Source organism: Sminthopsis crassicaudata, chromosome 5 (assembly GCF_048593235.1).
Source record: "Sminthopsis crassicaudata isolate SCR6 chromosome 5, ASM4859323v1, whole genome shotgun sequence".
Classification (NCBI taxonomy): domain Eukaryota; kingdom Metazoa; phylum Chordata; class Mammalia; order Dasyuromorphia; family Dasyuridae; genus Sminthopsis; species Sminthopsis crassicaudata.
Window position 1 is genome coordinate 199,103,716 of NC_133621.1, and position 18,194 is coordinate 199,121,909.

At 37.5% G+C, this 18,194-nt stretch overlaps 1 protein-coding gene across 4 annotated transcripts in view; it reads right to left on the minus strand.

Moving 5' to 3' along the window:
- The window catches only part of MICAL3 (microtubule associated monooxygenase, calponin and LIM domain containing 3), a 243,831-nt gene that overhangs the window by 43,946 nt on the left and 181,691 nt on the right, over window positions 1–18,194 (minus strand). For 3 of the 4 annotated variants that reach the window (XM_074266836.1, XM_074266837.1, XM_074266839.1), the window contains 2 exons: window positions 13,543–13,680; window positions 183–296 (listed from right to left, as the gene is read on the minus strand). In XM_074266836.1, coding sequence (XP_074122937.1) covers window positions 183–296; window positions 13,543–13,680 — 252 coding nt within the window. Of the gene's footprint in view, window positions 1–182; window positions 297–8,761; window positions 8,825–13,542; window positions 13,681–15,561; window positions 15,652–18,194 lie in introns of all 4 variants that reach the window. The other variant, XM_074266838.1, reaches the window with a different exon arrangement.

Below are 18,194 nucleotides of genomic sequence, written 5' to 3' on the forward strand. Positions count from 1 at the left end.
CAGAGCCAGGAAGGAAGGAAAAGACTGTCCTTTCCAGTTACTTCCTTCTGTGGTTTGTTGAGTCATTTTTTGAGTTGGCAGTCTTAGGCTGTTTGCTTTTGTTTTTAAACTTGTTCCCAATTACCTACAGTTTGGAGTTTGCTACAATCTGATTTCCTCTTCACTTCTTTTATTACCCTTACCATCCTCCAACTCAGCACCAGTGTCTCCAGTGTCCCCATCCTCTGCAGCCTCTCCTTCCATCTCTGCAGGCTCAGTATCCACATCTTCCTCCAGATCATTTTCATCATATGGGGCTGCAATACAGAAAGGTTAAGAGAAGGAAGGAGACTATTTCCAGGGCAGGGAAAGGAAGGTAGTTACTCCAGGTAAATGATGGGATGGGGAATGTCTTCAGGGACAGTTGAGGCTCGAGAGTGGGGGTCAGGAGAAACTGAATATGACCAATATTTCGACCAAGGGGAGCAATTTTGCCTAGGTCAAGCAAAATTCTACAGTGACGTGAAAGGTAGAAACAAGCTTAAGTTAGGTTAACATCATCTTTCTTTTCTTCTCCGGGGATCTACAAAGGTCCAAAGCTCAAGGTAGTGAAAGGGCATGGACCAAGAAGAATGGTATCTTTTACTCTGGGAGCACTGAGCTTTAGCCCAATTCATGCTGTTCTACTTTAATACTATTGAGAGAATCAGTAATCAGACTCCTTGGAGGCTCTGAATAGTTGGTCTAACTTCTCCCAGATCCTCACAACAGAGGTTATAGCCTTGTTTAAAGGAATTGGAGCAACACCCTTAAAAAGGAAAAGATCAAAGGAGAAAGATAGTGGGGGTAATTAACACGTATTTTGGAGAAAACAAGATGTTTTAGGTACTACAAATATGAGAAAAGGCTTTAATCACCCTCATTTTTCCTAGCTTTGTGTATGTGTGTTTATATAAACTTACCTGTTCAAAACAAAAACCTTTTCCTAACTTCTTTACAAACTACCTCTCTCTAACTGTTCACTTACTGCCACTTCCTTATTGCTAGTTTCCACCAATAATCAAATCCAGTGACTGATCTGTCTTTAGTTCTTGTCTTCTTACTGAACTAGTGGATACATTTTTATGCACTATATTATATCATAAAATATTGTTATACTAAAAAAATGTGTAACCACTGCTATTAGATGATAAACTCTAATTATAAACCTCTTTGGGTATTTTTTCTTTACCTTGGAGTTTCCTTTATACACTTTTCTTTCTCCTACTTCATTTTCCCTCATTTCTTATAGCACAGAAGTATTTATACCATTATATTCATGTACCACAATTCGTCTCCCACCCATTGCCATAACTAATGAATATCCCTTAGTTTTCAAGGTGGTTGTTTTTTCTTTTTTGCTACCACAAAAGAAGCAACTCTGAACATTTTTGCACATATAAGATCTTTCCTTTCATTTCTGTGGTATGCGTATAGGAGTGATACAGTTGGGTCAAAGGGCACGCAATTTTTTGTGCATAAGTCTAAATTGCTATTTAGGACAGCTGGACCATTTATAAGTACAACAATATGCCTATAATTTCTGTAGTTTTTCCAACTTTTATTTTGTCATCTTTGCCAATCTCATAGATGTGAAGTGGAATTTCAGAATTATTCTAATGTGCATTTCTCTAATTATTGCTCATTTGGAGTATTTTCTCATCTAGCTATAAATAACTTAATTTCTTTTCTCGAGAACTTCTCTGTCCATATCTCACTAAATAAGATCTTTAGCAAAGAAACTTGTTGCAAAGATTCTGTGCCCAACTATTTCTCTTCTAAACTTAGCTAGATTGGATGTTGTGCAAAAACTTTTTGTAATCAAATGGTCCTTTTTATCTTCTGTGATCCATTGCGCCCCTTCTTTGGTCACAAATGTCTCTTATTCTTAAACCTGGCAAATTAATTCTTCTATTTCTGTAATTTGTTTATAATGTGACCCTTTATGTATAAGGGCACAAATTCATTTGGAGCTTATCTTGATATAGGGTATGACGTTCTAAATTCTGCCATGACTGTCCAGTTTTTTCAGTAGTTTCTATCAAATAGTGAGTCTTCACTAAAATCTAGGCTCCTAGGTTTTTTTTTTTCTTTTTAAATATGGTTTTTACCTAATTTATTTCACATGTCAACCTTTCTATTTTGTAACATGTACCAAATTGCTATGAGAACTACTACACTGTGGCATAATTTGAGATATGACTGTTAGGCTCCTTTCCTTTTCACTTTTTAAATTCATTTTCCTCTACTTGTTTATTTCCTTAATGAATCCTTTTTCTCCTTCTCCCTCCTTAAAATATATTCATTGATCTTGCTCTTCTTTCTAGACAGCATCTCCTTTAGCAACCTCATTTACTACCATAGAATAAACCTTTTTATCTCCAGACTTGATCTCTACTTCTAATTCAGTTTTAATTACCTAGTAGAAATTACTTTCCTATGAAACAATGAATGCTTAAAATATAATTTTTTTTTGAAATTTTCTCTTCTTTTTGATCTATCTCAAATAACACAATTTTCCTTGCATCGAGGTGCCTACTATTGAATCAAGTATCCAAGTACTATTAATTTCACCTCTGCAAAATTTATTATAGCCACTGCTGCCTTCTAGATATTCCACCTAGCTATTCTGCTGTTTTCTAGTCAGGCCTTCATTAATAATTTTTGTTTGTACTATTACAATAACCTCTTAATTGTTTTTATCCCAATCCACCTCCCGCTCTCTTAGCTTTTCAAATCCAATCCATTCTTCACACTACTGTGAGATTTATCTATCACATTTTTGTTCACAAACCTCCAATGACTCCCACTGCCTAAGGAATATGTCTAAACAGCTTAATCTTGCATTCAAGGACCTCTATGACAGAGCTCCAAATTACTGTTTTTTTCCTTGACACAATGTACTTGAACCAAAATGTATTACTCATCCTCCCTCAAATACAGTCCTTTTATACCTAGGAAGTCCCTTCTTTTCTATCTCCACCTGCTCAAATTCTGTACCAGCGTCCAGTAGAGCAGAAAAGCTCACAGGGGTGGGGTGGGGGAGGTGGTATTTAGCTCTCCCTTATAAGAATTCTGCCATCACTCTTTTTTATAACTTTTTTTGAGTAAGACATTCTATATTATTTTCATTTTAAAACATGCCTTATCTCTGCTTCTTCTTGTTCAGTCATGTCTGACTTTTCATGACTCTATTTGGTTTCCCAGTTCCTTTTACCGATGAGGAAACTGAGACAAATGTGGTTAAGTGACCTGCTCAGGATCACACAGCTAATAAGTGTCACAGCCCAGCACTCCATCCACTGCACCACGCAGTTGTCCCATCTCTACTAACTAGATAATAAACTCTTCTGAGGGCAGTGACCATGTCTTATTGATATTTTTTTCCTTACAATATCTGTAATCACATCCTGCACAAGACAATAAGTAAGAAACACTGCTTGCTTTAAGCATATTGCTTTACTTGGGGATCAATGAGTCCAGGCTAAAGAAAATAACAAAAGGGGCAGTAGTGTGACAAAGAGCAAAAATAATTGTACTTAGAGCCAGCCTGGAGCTGTTTATCTCTGATTCTTCTAGCAAGGTAGCCATGAACATTTAAATTCTGAATTTCAATTGCCTCATCTGTAAAATACTTACATACTATTTGCCTCAATGGGATGTTCTGAGGATCAAAAGAGAGACGCTGTAGAAGTCTTAAAGCACTATATGGACACTGGCTATTATCATAATAGCAAGTCACTATCATTGCTGCGTTTCATGGGAATTAAAAGTTCATCAATGTGAGTTATTTACTGCTTTAGTATAGACTGCACTCATCAGTGCCTTCTTATCCCGAGTGATTCTTGTCCATGTTCCATAGAGAGTGCTGGATGTTTTTCTCTGGGTCTTTCTACGTTTTGTGAGCACTCATGTAGAACTGAGGCTATTCCTCTTGCTACATGTCTCATTTTCTGATCCAATATCATGAATGATTCCTTTGTTAAGATGTACTTCTTACATGTAGGTCATCACTGGGAAACAGGTGGTAGCCTGCTTGAACCTATCAATTCCTTTCATCTGCCATTTAATTTTTCAGAGAACACAGTGTTCTAAGATTTGTGAGCACACAATGGGAGAAAATTTAGGTTAGAAAGTGAAGCTTTTATACTGGGAACAATCTTGGGACATAAAAAGTAATGTATAATTTCCCCAGTGTGATCCATTCTGTTCCCTTCCTTCTGGGTCATTCTGACTTGATGCATTCATTAGCTGTTGATGTCCCAAATGATGCAGTGACCCAGTCTTCTAACTACATGTCATAGTCTGGGCAATAGGTACTTTTATCCATTTAATTTATCCTCTAAGGATTACCACAGTTTTTTCTTTTGAATAGTCAAAATTCACCTGGAAGAAGCTTTATTAATATTTTAGGGACTGATGCAATCTAGAGAATTTCCTCCACGTAGAGGGGACCTTGTCCTTTATAAGCAATCTTTATTGCATTAGGGTTCAGTCTGGAGTATTCGCTTTTCAGAGGCGAATATCTCTGCTAATCATATGTATCTCCATTTGAATGAATAATCAAAGAGTTGCTATTACAACTCTTCATCTCTAAGGCTGCATTTGTCAAGGAAGTCTTGTATAATAATATTGATGACAGTTATGTGCCAATGTTTTTGAGTGCTTTACAATAATTATTGTAATACCATAATATAATACTATTGATAAGTAGGTAGTATTATTATCCTTATTTTATAAATGGGGAAACCGAGACAAGGAGTTAATGGTTTCTCTAGGACACAAGGCTATTAAGTATCTAAAAGCCATATTTGAATACAGGTCTCCCTATTTTAGTCTGGATGCTCTATCTACTGTGCTACCTCGCTGTTTAACATTCATGAGACTTCTAAGCTGTCTTTTAAAAATGAACAATGGGGAAAACTGAACTATGGCATATTAACATAAGAAATAACAATCAATGGGAATTTCTGAGGAATATGGAAAGACATTTATGATACCCAGTGAAGAAAACATGGCTGAGTTTTCCTCAACAGTATACTATTGGCTACAATAATGTTAATGGAAAAATGATAAAATGCAATTGGATTCTGAGTAAATGTCCAAAGACCAATATAGGTTCTGGAGCACAGGTGATAGTATAATTTCTTTTCTCTTGGTAAAGAATAAGGAGCATTACAAATGCTAAATGTTGCATAAGCTGACAGGAAAGGTTGCTGTGTTGGATGACATTATTTAACTATTGTTATTTTTTACAAGAAATAGTTCTCTGTGTGTGAATATATTAGGGAATAATGTGTTATAAAGTAAAAGGCACAAAGAAAGTAGGAACCATCCTCCTCCCCCCAAAAAAAGACTTTTCTAAAGACTAGACGACAAGTATATAGGATGGTGTCCTCGATAACACTGGGGAGGTAACAATAGAATTTGTCGCTTTTTCTCAGGTTGTTTCCAGCACAGAGGTCATCCATGCACATTTTGGATCACTTCCCCTTCCTCTGGGGGGAGCTAAAGTCCAATGAATTAGTTCCACTGTCATGGGATGATGAAAACAGATCTTTGCCTTTTTTCATATTTTTGGTCAATGACATTATGTATAACTAGGTTGTAATTGTCATATTATCCCTTCTTTTAATCTGATGTTGATTTTTAACTTGACTTTTAACTAATTGATGGTCTAACTATATACAGACACCTGAATATTTCTGAAATAACTTCCAGAATAGCTAATATTTTTTCTGTTAAGACAGAGAAAATTAGATATATATTTTGTGACAATGTCTGATATTTGTCATGTCTAATACCTCTCTTCTTGAACCTCTTCATGTAACATAGGCATAAAGTTTCTAAGTCTACATGCTTATAGCATCTTTCATTTCTTAAATCTGAACTATATTCTCCTGTGTACTTTCTGACAACTTCCTAATAAAGTGACAAAATACCAAACAATCCCTAGCACACAGCTATCATCCTGATTCTAGCCCTTGATACTCTCCTCCAGACAATCACAAATCAGCTGGATTTTGTCTCTGGCAGAATATGAGCTCCTTGAGCGTAGGGACTATTTCATATGTTGCAAGTGACTTAAGTTCTTAAAATTTGCCCCATGGCCCTCACCCTTTTTTCCTTCTTTGCAGACAAACCCTGCAAGATGAGATGAATGGCCTTTAGGGGCACAATGAAATAAAATTCTGTTTGTCTAAGTAGATACTGTGAGCCATTCATTCTTTCTTTTAAGTTGCTCCTATATTTTGTCTTCTGGTTTAATTGATTTCACAAATGTCAATACTGATATGGTTCACTTCTTTTAATGTGATGATTCAATGATTATCCAAGATTATCCAAGATCTCATTCAGAGTCCAACAAACAAACAAACAAAAAAATCCCTGATGAGGACCTTCTGCCTTTCTCACCCTCTACTCCTTCAGAAGTAGAGAGGGATGTTGGTCACTTTTCCTCTTTATATGTTTCATAAGTTGCAACAGTCAAAAGATTCAAAGCCATTGAAGTATGAGGCTAATGTTCTGACTTTGCTATTAATTAAACATAGTTTGTGAATCAAAGTCCATGATAGAGTGACACAAAAAGTAAAGACTACTCATTTGATTAGATTTTGCAGGGAAGCAGGACAAGAACACAACCTGGTTTCTGAAAGTGTCCTTCCAACTAGATGGTCTAATCTCCACGATCCCTATGGGAACCTGATATGAGAGGAGCAGGAATTCTGCCATAAAATGTCCATCTTTGCACCTCCTCTCAATAATGCAAAGGGCAATTCACAATTAGCCTTAGGAATGTAAATGGAGAAAAGGAGTTAGACTTCTGAGACAGACATAAATTTTATGGAAAAAATGGTATTTTTTCAGTTTAAAGATTCTTCTGGATCTACTTGGACTGATTTTAAATCCATGCTTCAAACTTCTGAATGTGTCATTTCTTTCTCAAAAACTCCTATGGCTTTCCATCACCTCTACACATTTTTCTGTTTGGTTTGACATTTTTTACAATACTTAAAAATATTATTACATACTACTCTTCACTAGACATTTCACGGTCCAGTCAAATGACCTTCTGCATGTTCCTCAAACATGGCACTCTACCTTTGCATCTGTCCCCTAAGCCTGGAATGCACTTCCCCTCCCTCCTCCTTATACTGTAGAACCTTTAGTTCCCTTCGAGATTCAATTAAATTGTCCCCTTTTGCATGAGACTTTAAATGCTCTGCTGCTATACACATTCCCCTTATAATCATGTGCTTTCTTTTTCAATCCCTCGAGCTCTGTTTCATTGGAGAGGAGAATACAAAGTTCTCTAAAAGTCACCCAATTGATTTTTTAAAGGATGTAGCCAACTGTCCCTGCTAAAATCTTTTACCAGATTGGAGAAATAAAACTTGGTTTATATCAAGCAGCTAAGACAATAGTATTGGCCATGAGTCCATTGCTCCAAAAAATTAGAGAGAGTCTAATGAATGCTTATGAACTAGGAAAATAAAACCACCATTGCTGTTGAAAAATAGACTGGGGAGCATAGGAGATCAATAGATAAAGTTTCCCAATCAGGCAGTCTAGTTTACTGTTTGACTGGGCTGGTCTCCTGGTCTTTGAGCAAATATTTCTATTTTTAATTTACAGTGTCAGGAGGAAGAAGACATTAAAATCTCCAGAAGATACCTTCAAAGAAACAATTCAGTCACATATGTCAAAAATGAATAAGCAAATGGTAAATAACATTGCAACAGCAGCTAATGTTGAAAGATACAGCCTGGGCAAGGGAGTGGAGGACTGATTTCGGGTTAGGATGGAGAGCAAAGTGCCAGAAGCTGCCACACCAATCACTGAACTATACATGGTGAAAGCTGGAAATCCCTGATCTTAGTCATATATTCTGAGACTTCAGTCTTGTCAAGTCTTCTAGAGATCCAAATGGCTAGTGATTTATACTCATAGCAGCATGTTTTTTATATTTGAACTAGGCAGCAGATGGAATTTCTTCTCTTGATTTAATGCTCTGAACCACTTGGACTCCCAACTTTTTTCCTCTATTGCAAGTAAGAAAGATGGAGGAGGGCAGGTCACGAAGGTAGTAGGAAATATAAATCCTGTTATTCCTTAACCCATAAGAGCTCTTAATCTAGAATGGACAGTTGACCTCATCAACCTCATACTAAAATGAAATTACGGCTTGTAGTTTGTAAAACAAGCTGATATTTCTACTTATAGTGGTTACTAGGAGGCTTACTTCCCTTGGCTTCAGTTAAACAATATGCACCATTTCTGTTCTTTTTCAGTCTTGTAGTTATCATTTCACTCCATAAAAAACTAACTATTTCTTCCTGTTTCCTCTTCTGGGAGTCCTCAGTGGTTTTGTGGAATTCTTCCAAATTCCTTTGCTCTCATATCTTAGTCCTTCTGCAGACTTTAGTTGAAACCCCAAAGCTAAAAATATATTTCTTCACTTTTTTGGCACTTCCTCAACTCTTCATACCCGCCTATTTGACCTATCTCCTACTTACACCATCACTTTTCTTTGACTGTGCCCTGCAAGGGTTAAGATGAATATCTGGTTCATGCAAGAATGGCTGTCTGAGCAAGGCATGCAATGCACATTCCCTCCCTCCATCCCACCCTATCCTGAGCATGCAGGAGCAACAGGGCAGAATTCTGTTAAGATACCAGCTGAATTGCTGAGCTTAAGGAGCGGTTATTGTGAATCGATATAGAAGAAATATCACCAGACTACCTCCAGAGACCGTCTCCAGCCAGGCCTGCACTGCTGCGTGGCGTATGGAAGGAAGGTCAGGCACTGAATTTAAAACAAATGATAAATGCAACATTACATACAGGTACACACTTCTAATACTGTGGAACAAGGTGATTCCAAGGAACCAAGAGAAGAAGCGAACCTTGGGAGGTTGAAAATAGGATTACTCTCACCTGAGGTAGCACATTTCAAATACTGAGAGCTATGTTCATGATATGAGAGAAAGGGAGGAGGAATAACTAGCAAAAGCCATTTGAATACGAAGTCAAAGAGACACCCTATTCTGAAAGAGACTTTGGTAACAAAAGCAAACAACATTTTGGGGGAATGTAATGAGAGTGGGAAGGTCTTGAGATAAACATTTGAGAAATGATTTTGAAAAAAACTTTTAAATATTCTCTCTCTTTCTTCCCCTTTTCTCACATATATCAAGTAAGATAAGGCAAAGAAATATAATTACTCATATTACACATACACACACACATACACACGCAGTAGTTTTGACTTTTTCTGGCAAATGTTACCAAACTCGGAAGCAATTCCAAATCATTTTAATTGCTTTCAGCTGGGCTCCCATTTGGTCTGGTAGCCTAATGAAAACCTGAATGTCATCAGGACCTTACAGAGAAGGTCCCTGAAGCAAAAATAGTTCAAGGACTTGGCAGAGATTGATTCATTACTTATAAGATCTCTCACAGCAGTACTTTATCATGTATACTTGGACACTATTGTGGGGATGGGTAAAAGGAAGGAAACTGCTTGCCCATGCAAATCCCATCCTCTCCCACCTTCTTCAGCAGACTTCCCCCACCAGTATCCCCACTTTCTCTCCAATCTTCAATATTTCCTTCTCTTCTGGTTCTCCAGTCATTTATTCCTATCCCTCAATTACCGCCATTCTCATCAACTATCATTCAATATCTCTTCTCCAATTCTCAACCAAACTTGGAAAAGTTTATAACAAATGTCTCTACTTTCTCCTGGCATCTTTTTTTTTTTTAAATCTTGAAAGCTGGTTTCTAACTTTATTATTCAACTGAAACAGCATTCTTTCAAGTTACCTAGGAGTAATTGTTTAATTAGGATATCCCTCTTTATTTCTCTCTCTGGCAGCAAGCAGTGCAGGGGACAGTGTACTGGGCTTGGAATCAAGAGGAACCTGGCCTCAGACACTTACTAGCTGTGTGATCTGGGCAAATTACTTAGTCTCTCAGTTTCCTTAATTGTAAAATGGAGATAATGACAACACGCCTCCCAGGGTTGTCTTGAGGATCAAATGAGATATTTGTTCAAAATGCTCAGCACATGGTGGGCACTAAATAAATGCTTACACCTTCCATCCTCATTTCTTCTGTGGAACATTCGACACTACTGACTACCTTCTCTTACGAGATGCTATCTCCCCTCTGGGTTTTTGTAACTTTGTTAGATAACTCTTGGTTTTGCTCTTACTTTTCTGATTGCCTCTTTTCAGTCTGTTTTGATAGATATTCATCAACGTCACATCCAGTAACTTTTAAGTAACAGTAAATGTCTCCTAGGCTCTCTTTGACCCTCTTCTCTTTTCTCTCTATACTTTCTCAATCGATCTCATCCGCTCCATGGGTTTAATTATTATCCCTCTGCAGATAATTCCTATTTATTCTCTTCTGAGGTCCAGTCTTTCACCTTCAGTTGTCTGTTAAGACATCTTTAACTATCAGATGTCCTCTACACAGACTTCTCAAATTAAACCTACCCCAAACTGAATTCAGATCTTTCCTACCTTCTTCCAAATTTCTTTCTCATTTTTAAGGTGCTAATGATCTTTTCACTCATGTAGGTTCACTCTCGTTCCAACCCAGGTTTTCATCTTCTTGCATGAGCTATATATTTAATAAGTCCTGTTATGTGTTTCTCTGTGACCTCTCCATTTGCACAGCCACCATCCTAACTCAAGTCCTTATTATCCAAACTATTAAAAGTCTTCTAAGTTTTCTCCCTGATTCAAGTCTTCTCAGTCCATCTACACAGCTGTCAGTGATTTTCCTAAGATGAGAGTTAGTATACTCCCCACCCCCAATCAAACTCCAGTGGTTTCCTCTTACCTCCAGGATTAAATATAAAGTCTTTCATTTGGCATTGAAGACTCTTCAAAATGGGAACCCTTCTATCTTCTCAAATTCCTAAAATTCTATTTGTCATCATGAACTCTACAATCCAGCCATACTAACTTATTTGGGTTCCTTGCAAAGAACACTTCATCTCTCATCTCTGTGCCTCTGCATTGGCTATTCCTCGTGCCTAAAATGCTCTTTCTCTCAACACCTTAGAATCCTTGGCTTTCTTTTAAGATGAAGCTCAAGAGCTTTCTCCTCCAGGAGGTCCTCGGTCAGACCCATCCTTTGTAAGTTTACCTTCTTTATGTTTTATATTTATCTTGTATGTTTTAATTTATAAATGTTTTCTTTCCCCTTAGAATGTAAGCTCTCTAAGGTTAGGAAGTATTTGTTTTTACTTTTTATCCACAGTGCCTGGCATATGCTTATTGACTGATTATTTGATTGATACTATGCATTATGGATAGAGTTGTGCTAAACTTCAGAACCTCAAACTATGTTACAAAGTAGCTGTCATCATATCCATTTGGTAGTGGTTAAAAAAAAAGGAAGTAGGTTAATGGAACAGAATAGAAAAGGGAAAATCAAAAACAATGGAAACTGATAATCCAATAGTCAACAAAGCAGGAACTATAAACTACTAAGGAAAGAACTCTCTATTTGATAAATTTACTAGGAAGATGGAAAAGAAACAGCTAAAGGTAGGAGACATATTTTTAACCCAAACAAGGATTAAAAACAAATATGAAAGATGACAAATAATTCTGATTACATGAAAGGAAAAAACTTCTCCACAAACAAAATTAATCAGTCTAAGATAAAAAGGAAAGCAGATGAATAGGAAAAAAATCTTGGTCAAATTTCTCAGATAAGGGTTTGGTATACAAGATATACAGAAAGCATACATACATGTATGTGTATGTATATACCCACATGTAGGTACATACCTGTACATATATAAAATTAAAAAAAAAAAGTAATCCCAATAAACAAGTGATTAAAGGATATGAAGAAACTTCTCAAAAGGAGGACTGCAAAATTTTAATAACCATAGGAAAATAGCACCAAATTGCCAATATCAAGAGAAATATATTACTTCATACCTAGAAAATTCACAAAGATGAGAAAAAAAGAGGGGAATAGTTAGTATTGGAAAGTTTGTGAGAAAATAATGATTTGCTGGTGGAGATATGAATCTGCACACCTATTTTGGAAAGAAATGTGGAATTATACAAATTAATGTGACTAAAAATGTCCATTCCTTTGACCCAGAGTCCACTATTAGATTTATATCCCAAGGAATTTATTGATTAAAACAAAGAACATTTTATATATATATATATATATGTATATATATATAATGTCAAACAATACTTTTTGTGGTAGCAAAGAACTGGAAGTAGGATACCCAGTGACTGAGAATGGCTCAAAAACTAGCATTTAATAACTATTTGCTGACCTGACAAACAAGGGTACATGAATTACTATTGTGCTTTAGAAATGATGAATATGATAACTACAGAGATCTACATGAACTGATTCAGAGTAAGGCAAGTAAAGGCAAGAAAATGATATGTACAATAACTACAGCATGGTAAATGAAAGGGGTAAAGGGCCGAAATTCTGGAGAAGTATACTTGACACAAGGATATTTACAACAAAGTGTTAACTCAGTGTGATTGATGAATGATGGTTCTCTAGTTTAAATAGACTTGGTACTTAGTATGGTGATGTAATACTTCTCTAGTTCACACATACTCGGTATGCTGTAATGATGCAATTGTAATAGGGTATTTAAGGGATGAAAGGACTGAAAATGAGATTCCTTTTTTGACCATCCCCTTTTACATTTTTCTTAAGAATTATTTGGAGGGGCAGTGAAGTGGTGCAGTGGGTACCAGAGCACCGCAAATCAGGAAGACCTGAGTTCAAATCTGACTTATGTCAGACCTATGTCTGGAGTGATTTGTTATTTCCTTCTCCAGTTCATTTTATAGATGAGATAATTGAGGCAAACAAAGTTACTTACTCAGAATAAGTAATACAGCTAATAATTAAGTTTCTGATGACAGCTTTGAACTCGGTTCTCCCCAACTTCAGGTCCTGTATATCATCCATTGCTTCACCTAGCTATCCCAAATCTCACATACATACATATATATCTAAATGGATCTATGTATATGTGTATGTGTATGTTGGAGCATAAGGCCACAAATTTATTTATAGATACACATACATTTCTTCAATACAATGCCAGCAGAATTCACAAAATTTACAAAGGTTGATTAACCCAACTTATAATGACCACAAAGGAAAAAAAATAAACCTGATTTTTTAAGAGTAAAGCTTAACTGTTGTTTTGCATTAAAAAGTCCAGGATCAAAAGACCTTAAATGCTTGGAAAACTTTACATATCCTGGAAAAGAATCCAAGGGCAAATACCTTATCTAACATTAGGAAAATAAAATGTTTTTTTGGCCCCACTTCTAAGCATTTTGATGGATCTTCCCCTAAAGAGGAAATCTTCTACACAAAGAAGTTGTTTAGACAGCACCCAAAATACTTCCAAGTGATCTGATGGATCTTCCCCTAAGGAGGAAGTGTTCTACAGAAAAAAGTTGTTATGTATTCAGACAGTACCCAAAACCGTGGTGCAGTTACCTCTGGAACTGGAGGACTTGGAGGTAGACACCATTTTATCCTCCTCCTCTTTTTCACGTATGTGTGTCCAGTGTACATCTGCCTGGATCTCCAAGGGATCGACTAGATTTACAATCTGCTGTAGCTTCAGATTCCCAGCTGGCATAGCAAAGACAGGGTGGAAGGGATATGGGAGATAGAAAAGATTGGGAGAAAAATAAGGAAGGGCAAAGCAAAACTCAGGGAAGGAGAAACAAGGACAAAGTATCACAAGATGGGAAACAGAGAAAGAAAAGAGAAATCACAATATTTGTTAAGATAGCATACAGAAGTGAGATTTGAAATATGCAGACAAGCACAGAAACTCTCCCACTGCTCACTGAATTGGATTGAGCAATTTAGTAATTTCAAGCAATTTAGTGTTGGTCAATCTAAGCAATACCACTATGGAAGTATATCCATTTCCTTCTGATGTTTTCTTTCTTTGAGATGGCAGTTTGCTATACCAATTTCATCTACTTATAATCAAATCCAAGACTCTGAAGAAAGCACTTTCAAAAGAAAGCCTCCATATGCTTTTTTGCAAGGACAGAATATCAGGATATCTGTATAAGTAGCAGCCCTGTCCCTCCCCATAAGATATCCTGGTTCTTCCCGAAGCAAGGGATTTACACCATTACCAAGCCATCTTGTGTTTTAGATGGGAGGGATGGAGGGATGCTGCTTTGTAACAAACCTGCCAACACATACTCTGGCAGCATGTGCTCTTTTTGCTGCAGTCGGGGGGGATGTGGGAGTGAGAAGCTCTCTATCCCATCCCTGTCCTATGCTGCATGCTGCACAATTTGGCAAGGACAGGGGCATCAGAGCAGGGGAAAGGGAGGCTTGGGAAGAGTAGAGAGATGCTTCATCAATAGCTGAAGCTTTGATTACTCTTAAGTGGAAGGAAATGAGGCGATTGAGACAAATTCTCATCAACTTTTTCTGGAGCCAAATTCCTACCTTGAAACCAATTTTGGTGACTTTTTTTAGCAAAGGTCCTGGTTCAAGGCAACACAAGAGCTTGCAGGCAATAGCAAAAGCATGTCCATGCAGCTCACCACTGCATGGGCTTCCAGCATTAGTGTATATACATCATGCCATATAGCCGAGTTAAAATACCAGGGACAGTAAGTAATTAAAGAGGGGCATTGGGGAAGGTTCAATGAGAGCAGGTACCACCTGACTGGAAGCCCTTTTTTTTGCACTAGATAGAAGACTGCCCCCATTGACCCTGGCAATCATGCCTCATTGCTTCTCTTTGTCGTCCAACTGGCTGACCTGGTTGTAGTTTTAGTCCTTGTGGCTTCATTCTAATTTTCAAGTGCTCAGCAATATAAGTTGAGACATCGTCTGATTGCCTATGATATGCTAGGAAGTGGAAGAGGCAGGCCAGTAGACAGAAAATGCTGAATTCCATCCTTTTTTTAAGCAGAAAAAGGAAGAAAATTACGTTATTCACTGTTAACACTTCACTTTCTGCTGCCAATTATATCCCTGAAATATATCTATATCTATATATAAATAAAAATAAAAGTTCAACATGTTTTGGATATTTTTTTTTTAATAAGAAAGTGGAAACACTTTAGTGTGAAGTGCTCAAGTATATCTTATGGCAGAAGATACTTTGTATCGCCTTCAAGAGATGCTTAAGTGACCCAAATTTGTACATTTGTCATTAGGCTTGCTGTTCCAAGGGGGACTTAGGAAGGATGTCTAGGCTGAATTTGATGGGAAACTTTGGGTCAAGGTATAGAATTCGAACAATTAAGTTGCCATAGGGTCATTCCTGCTTTTCCACACAAAATGACATTATCCTGAGGCTGCCATGGAGTCCTGGGGCCAGGGACAGGTAGCAGGGAGCTCAGGCAGGGGCCAGGGCCAGTCCATACAATTCTACTAAAAATATCTTTTCATGTGGGACCTGCTCTTCAGGGCAATTTTTGGGCAGCTATGAGGGAAGGATGGAGGGGTGGGGGTGGGCAGGGGCAAAGCGGGTACCTTTAAGTGTACCCGTATCCTCTTCATTTGAATTATGTTGGAGCCATTGGCTTTGCTGGAGCTCTCTGTTCCAGGGACAATACTCTCCCTCTACAGCAGGGGGAGCGAAACATCAAGCATAAAGACAGGGATAAGGATAAATGGAGGGAGGATCAGGAGAGAAGAGGAGAGAAAGACGTTATCCTCAACTCAAAGGCAATAAGACTTCCAGTCAATGGTTACATTTAAGGCCACTGTCTGAAAGAGAAATTTCATCGTGCAGCCAAGAAGTTCTGTTTCCAGGTACTTCAGCTTTGGCTAAGTCTGATGCTAAGTATCTGACTGCAAAGAAAGTCGTCTCCCCCCCTCCACTTTGCCCCCCAACGCCACCTCTTGTATTCTTGTCCTGACGATGATTCCAGATCTGGGAGAGCCAGTTTTTAATGGGAAGACAAGCACAAAAAAAGCACCCTAAGCTGCACAGAAGTCTACGAGGTCATCGTCGGATAATGAAGGCAACAGCAATATCATATTGACCTAGTAGTTCTTCTGAACATGCTACGGCTATGATTACTCTGATTCTGACCGACCAGGAGCAGAGCCAATGATTATATCATCTGCTTCCCTGGAGGAAGGAGAATCCAATTCACCTGACATTCCCAAGGGCTCCTCTCGTCCTAACTCCTTAGATCTTACTTGTGCTATCAATTAATCATTATAAAGAACAAAAAGATGCAGATTAGCCCCTTTTCCTAACTCCTTGGATCTTACTTATAGTATCAGTTAATCTTTGTGCAGAAGAACAAAAAGATGCAGATTACTCCCCTTTTCCTAATTCCTTAGATCTTACTCATGATATTAATCTTTATAGAGAAGAAAAAGATGCAGATTTAGTCCCCTTTTTCCTAACTCCTTGGATTTTACTCATGCTATCAGTTAATCTTTACAGAGATGAAAAAGATGCAGATTACTGCTGTGTCTATATCCTGAAGGAGTAGACAGCTACTAATTTGGAACAGCAATGCCTGTATACAGACACAGAAAAGTCCAGGAACTAAAAAGGGAAGTTGATCAGGTCACTGATCTAGAAGCTCCTATTTTTCTTCCCCAAATTCAGAAAGCTTAGTTCTCTTTGCTTCCACTTGCTCTTGCTCATTTTCTACATCATTAGCATCCTGTATCATAGCAAATTTCTATCCAAAGATGTTTAGCTTCTCTGGAAGATAAATTGGATGTCCCAAAAGTCTTAGTGTGTTTTAAGCTCTAAAAGCTTAACTGAATTAGCCTTTTTGAACACACTTTATGCATCTAGAACATATACTTTGCCTCTGTTCCATGCTTAGTCCCTATTGAGTCAGAAGAAACAGACTTCAATTTAAAACAGTAGCATAACACTCCTGATTCCAGGAAGAAGCAGATAATTGTGATATGTAGCATGTTCATCTGGGGCCAACTATTAAGGGGCTGTTAAAATTTGGTCTGGTGCTATAATTGAAAACCAGGAGGCTTCAGTGCAGAAGAAGCTAAAACTCTTGCTTCCTCCAATCCACACACCTCTAGAAGGATATCATTAATCTAAGTTTACATAGCCTCATTCTTCGTGGAATTCCAAGAGCTATATCTCATTTCTGTTTACCACATTTCACTTCTGTGAGGTAGAAGTGATAGTGGGAGGCAAGGATTATGATCTTTTTGTACTCTGGAAAATCAGGAGAGAGAGAAGTTAAGTAACAGTATAGTCAAGTTAAGACCAGAAATCCTAAATCAAGATAAAAAATTGTTTCAAGATAAGACTTGGCTCTGGGGCCTCCAGCTCCTACTGATTCTCCTCTTAAAAGGGCATGGATTTTCCCTCTGGCTTTGCTGAGAGAAAAGTTGGGTGGGAGAAGGAAAAGCATTTTGGAAAGATATGGAAAAGTCAAGCAACAGCTTTTGGGAATGGGAAATGTGGGAGGATCTGAAGAGAAAATGAGGAAGAGGAAGGAGAAAGAGAGAGGGAAAAGGAAAAAGAACTAGTAAGAGAACAACAGGGATAAAATGGAGAGGCCAGTGGAAGATAAGGAATGAGGTGAACAAAACAAGGGAAAGAATATAGCTAATATTCAAAATGTTAATGAAATGAAAAAATAGCATACTAATAGAGGAAATGACAGCTCCAAAATCTAAGCTCTCACAGAGTAGTTGGTCACATAGATTTTCCTCAGATTTTCAAAGGAGTAAAAAATCACAGAGCATTTTGCATTGATCCACAAAGAACATTTTACATGTATATTTCCACAATAGTGAATTGATTATTATCTCTGCTTAAGGTACAGACTGGTTTTTGTCTTAAAAGGAAAAAGAGTCTTGAGGAATACTTTTCAGTTCTGTCAATTATAAGGGAGAATGAATTATTTTTTTAAAAAGGGGAAGGGAAGAAAAAGTTCAAAGTGAAAACATAAAAGAAAAAGGATCTGAAGTCCTGTCAAGTATCAAGACTCTGGCAGGTAAAAAAAGATGGATGCTGAGGAAGGGAAGATAGACCAGTGCACACTTGGGTCTAAGTGACAATTAGGAACAGGGGAGATCCTCTGAGAAAAAGCTGCTGTTTGTTTGCCAAAAAAATATAGTATGGATCCTAAGGTGACTTTAGGGAAGAGGCTTTAAATAAGAAT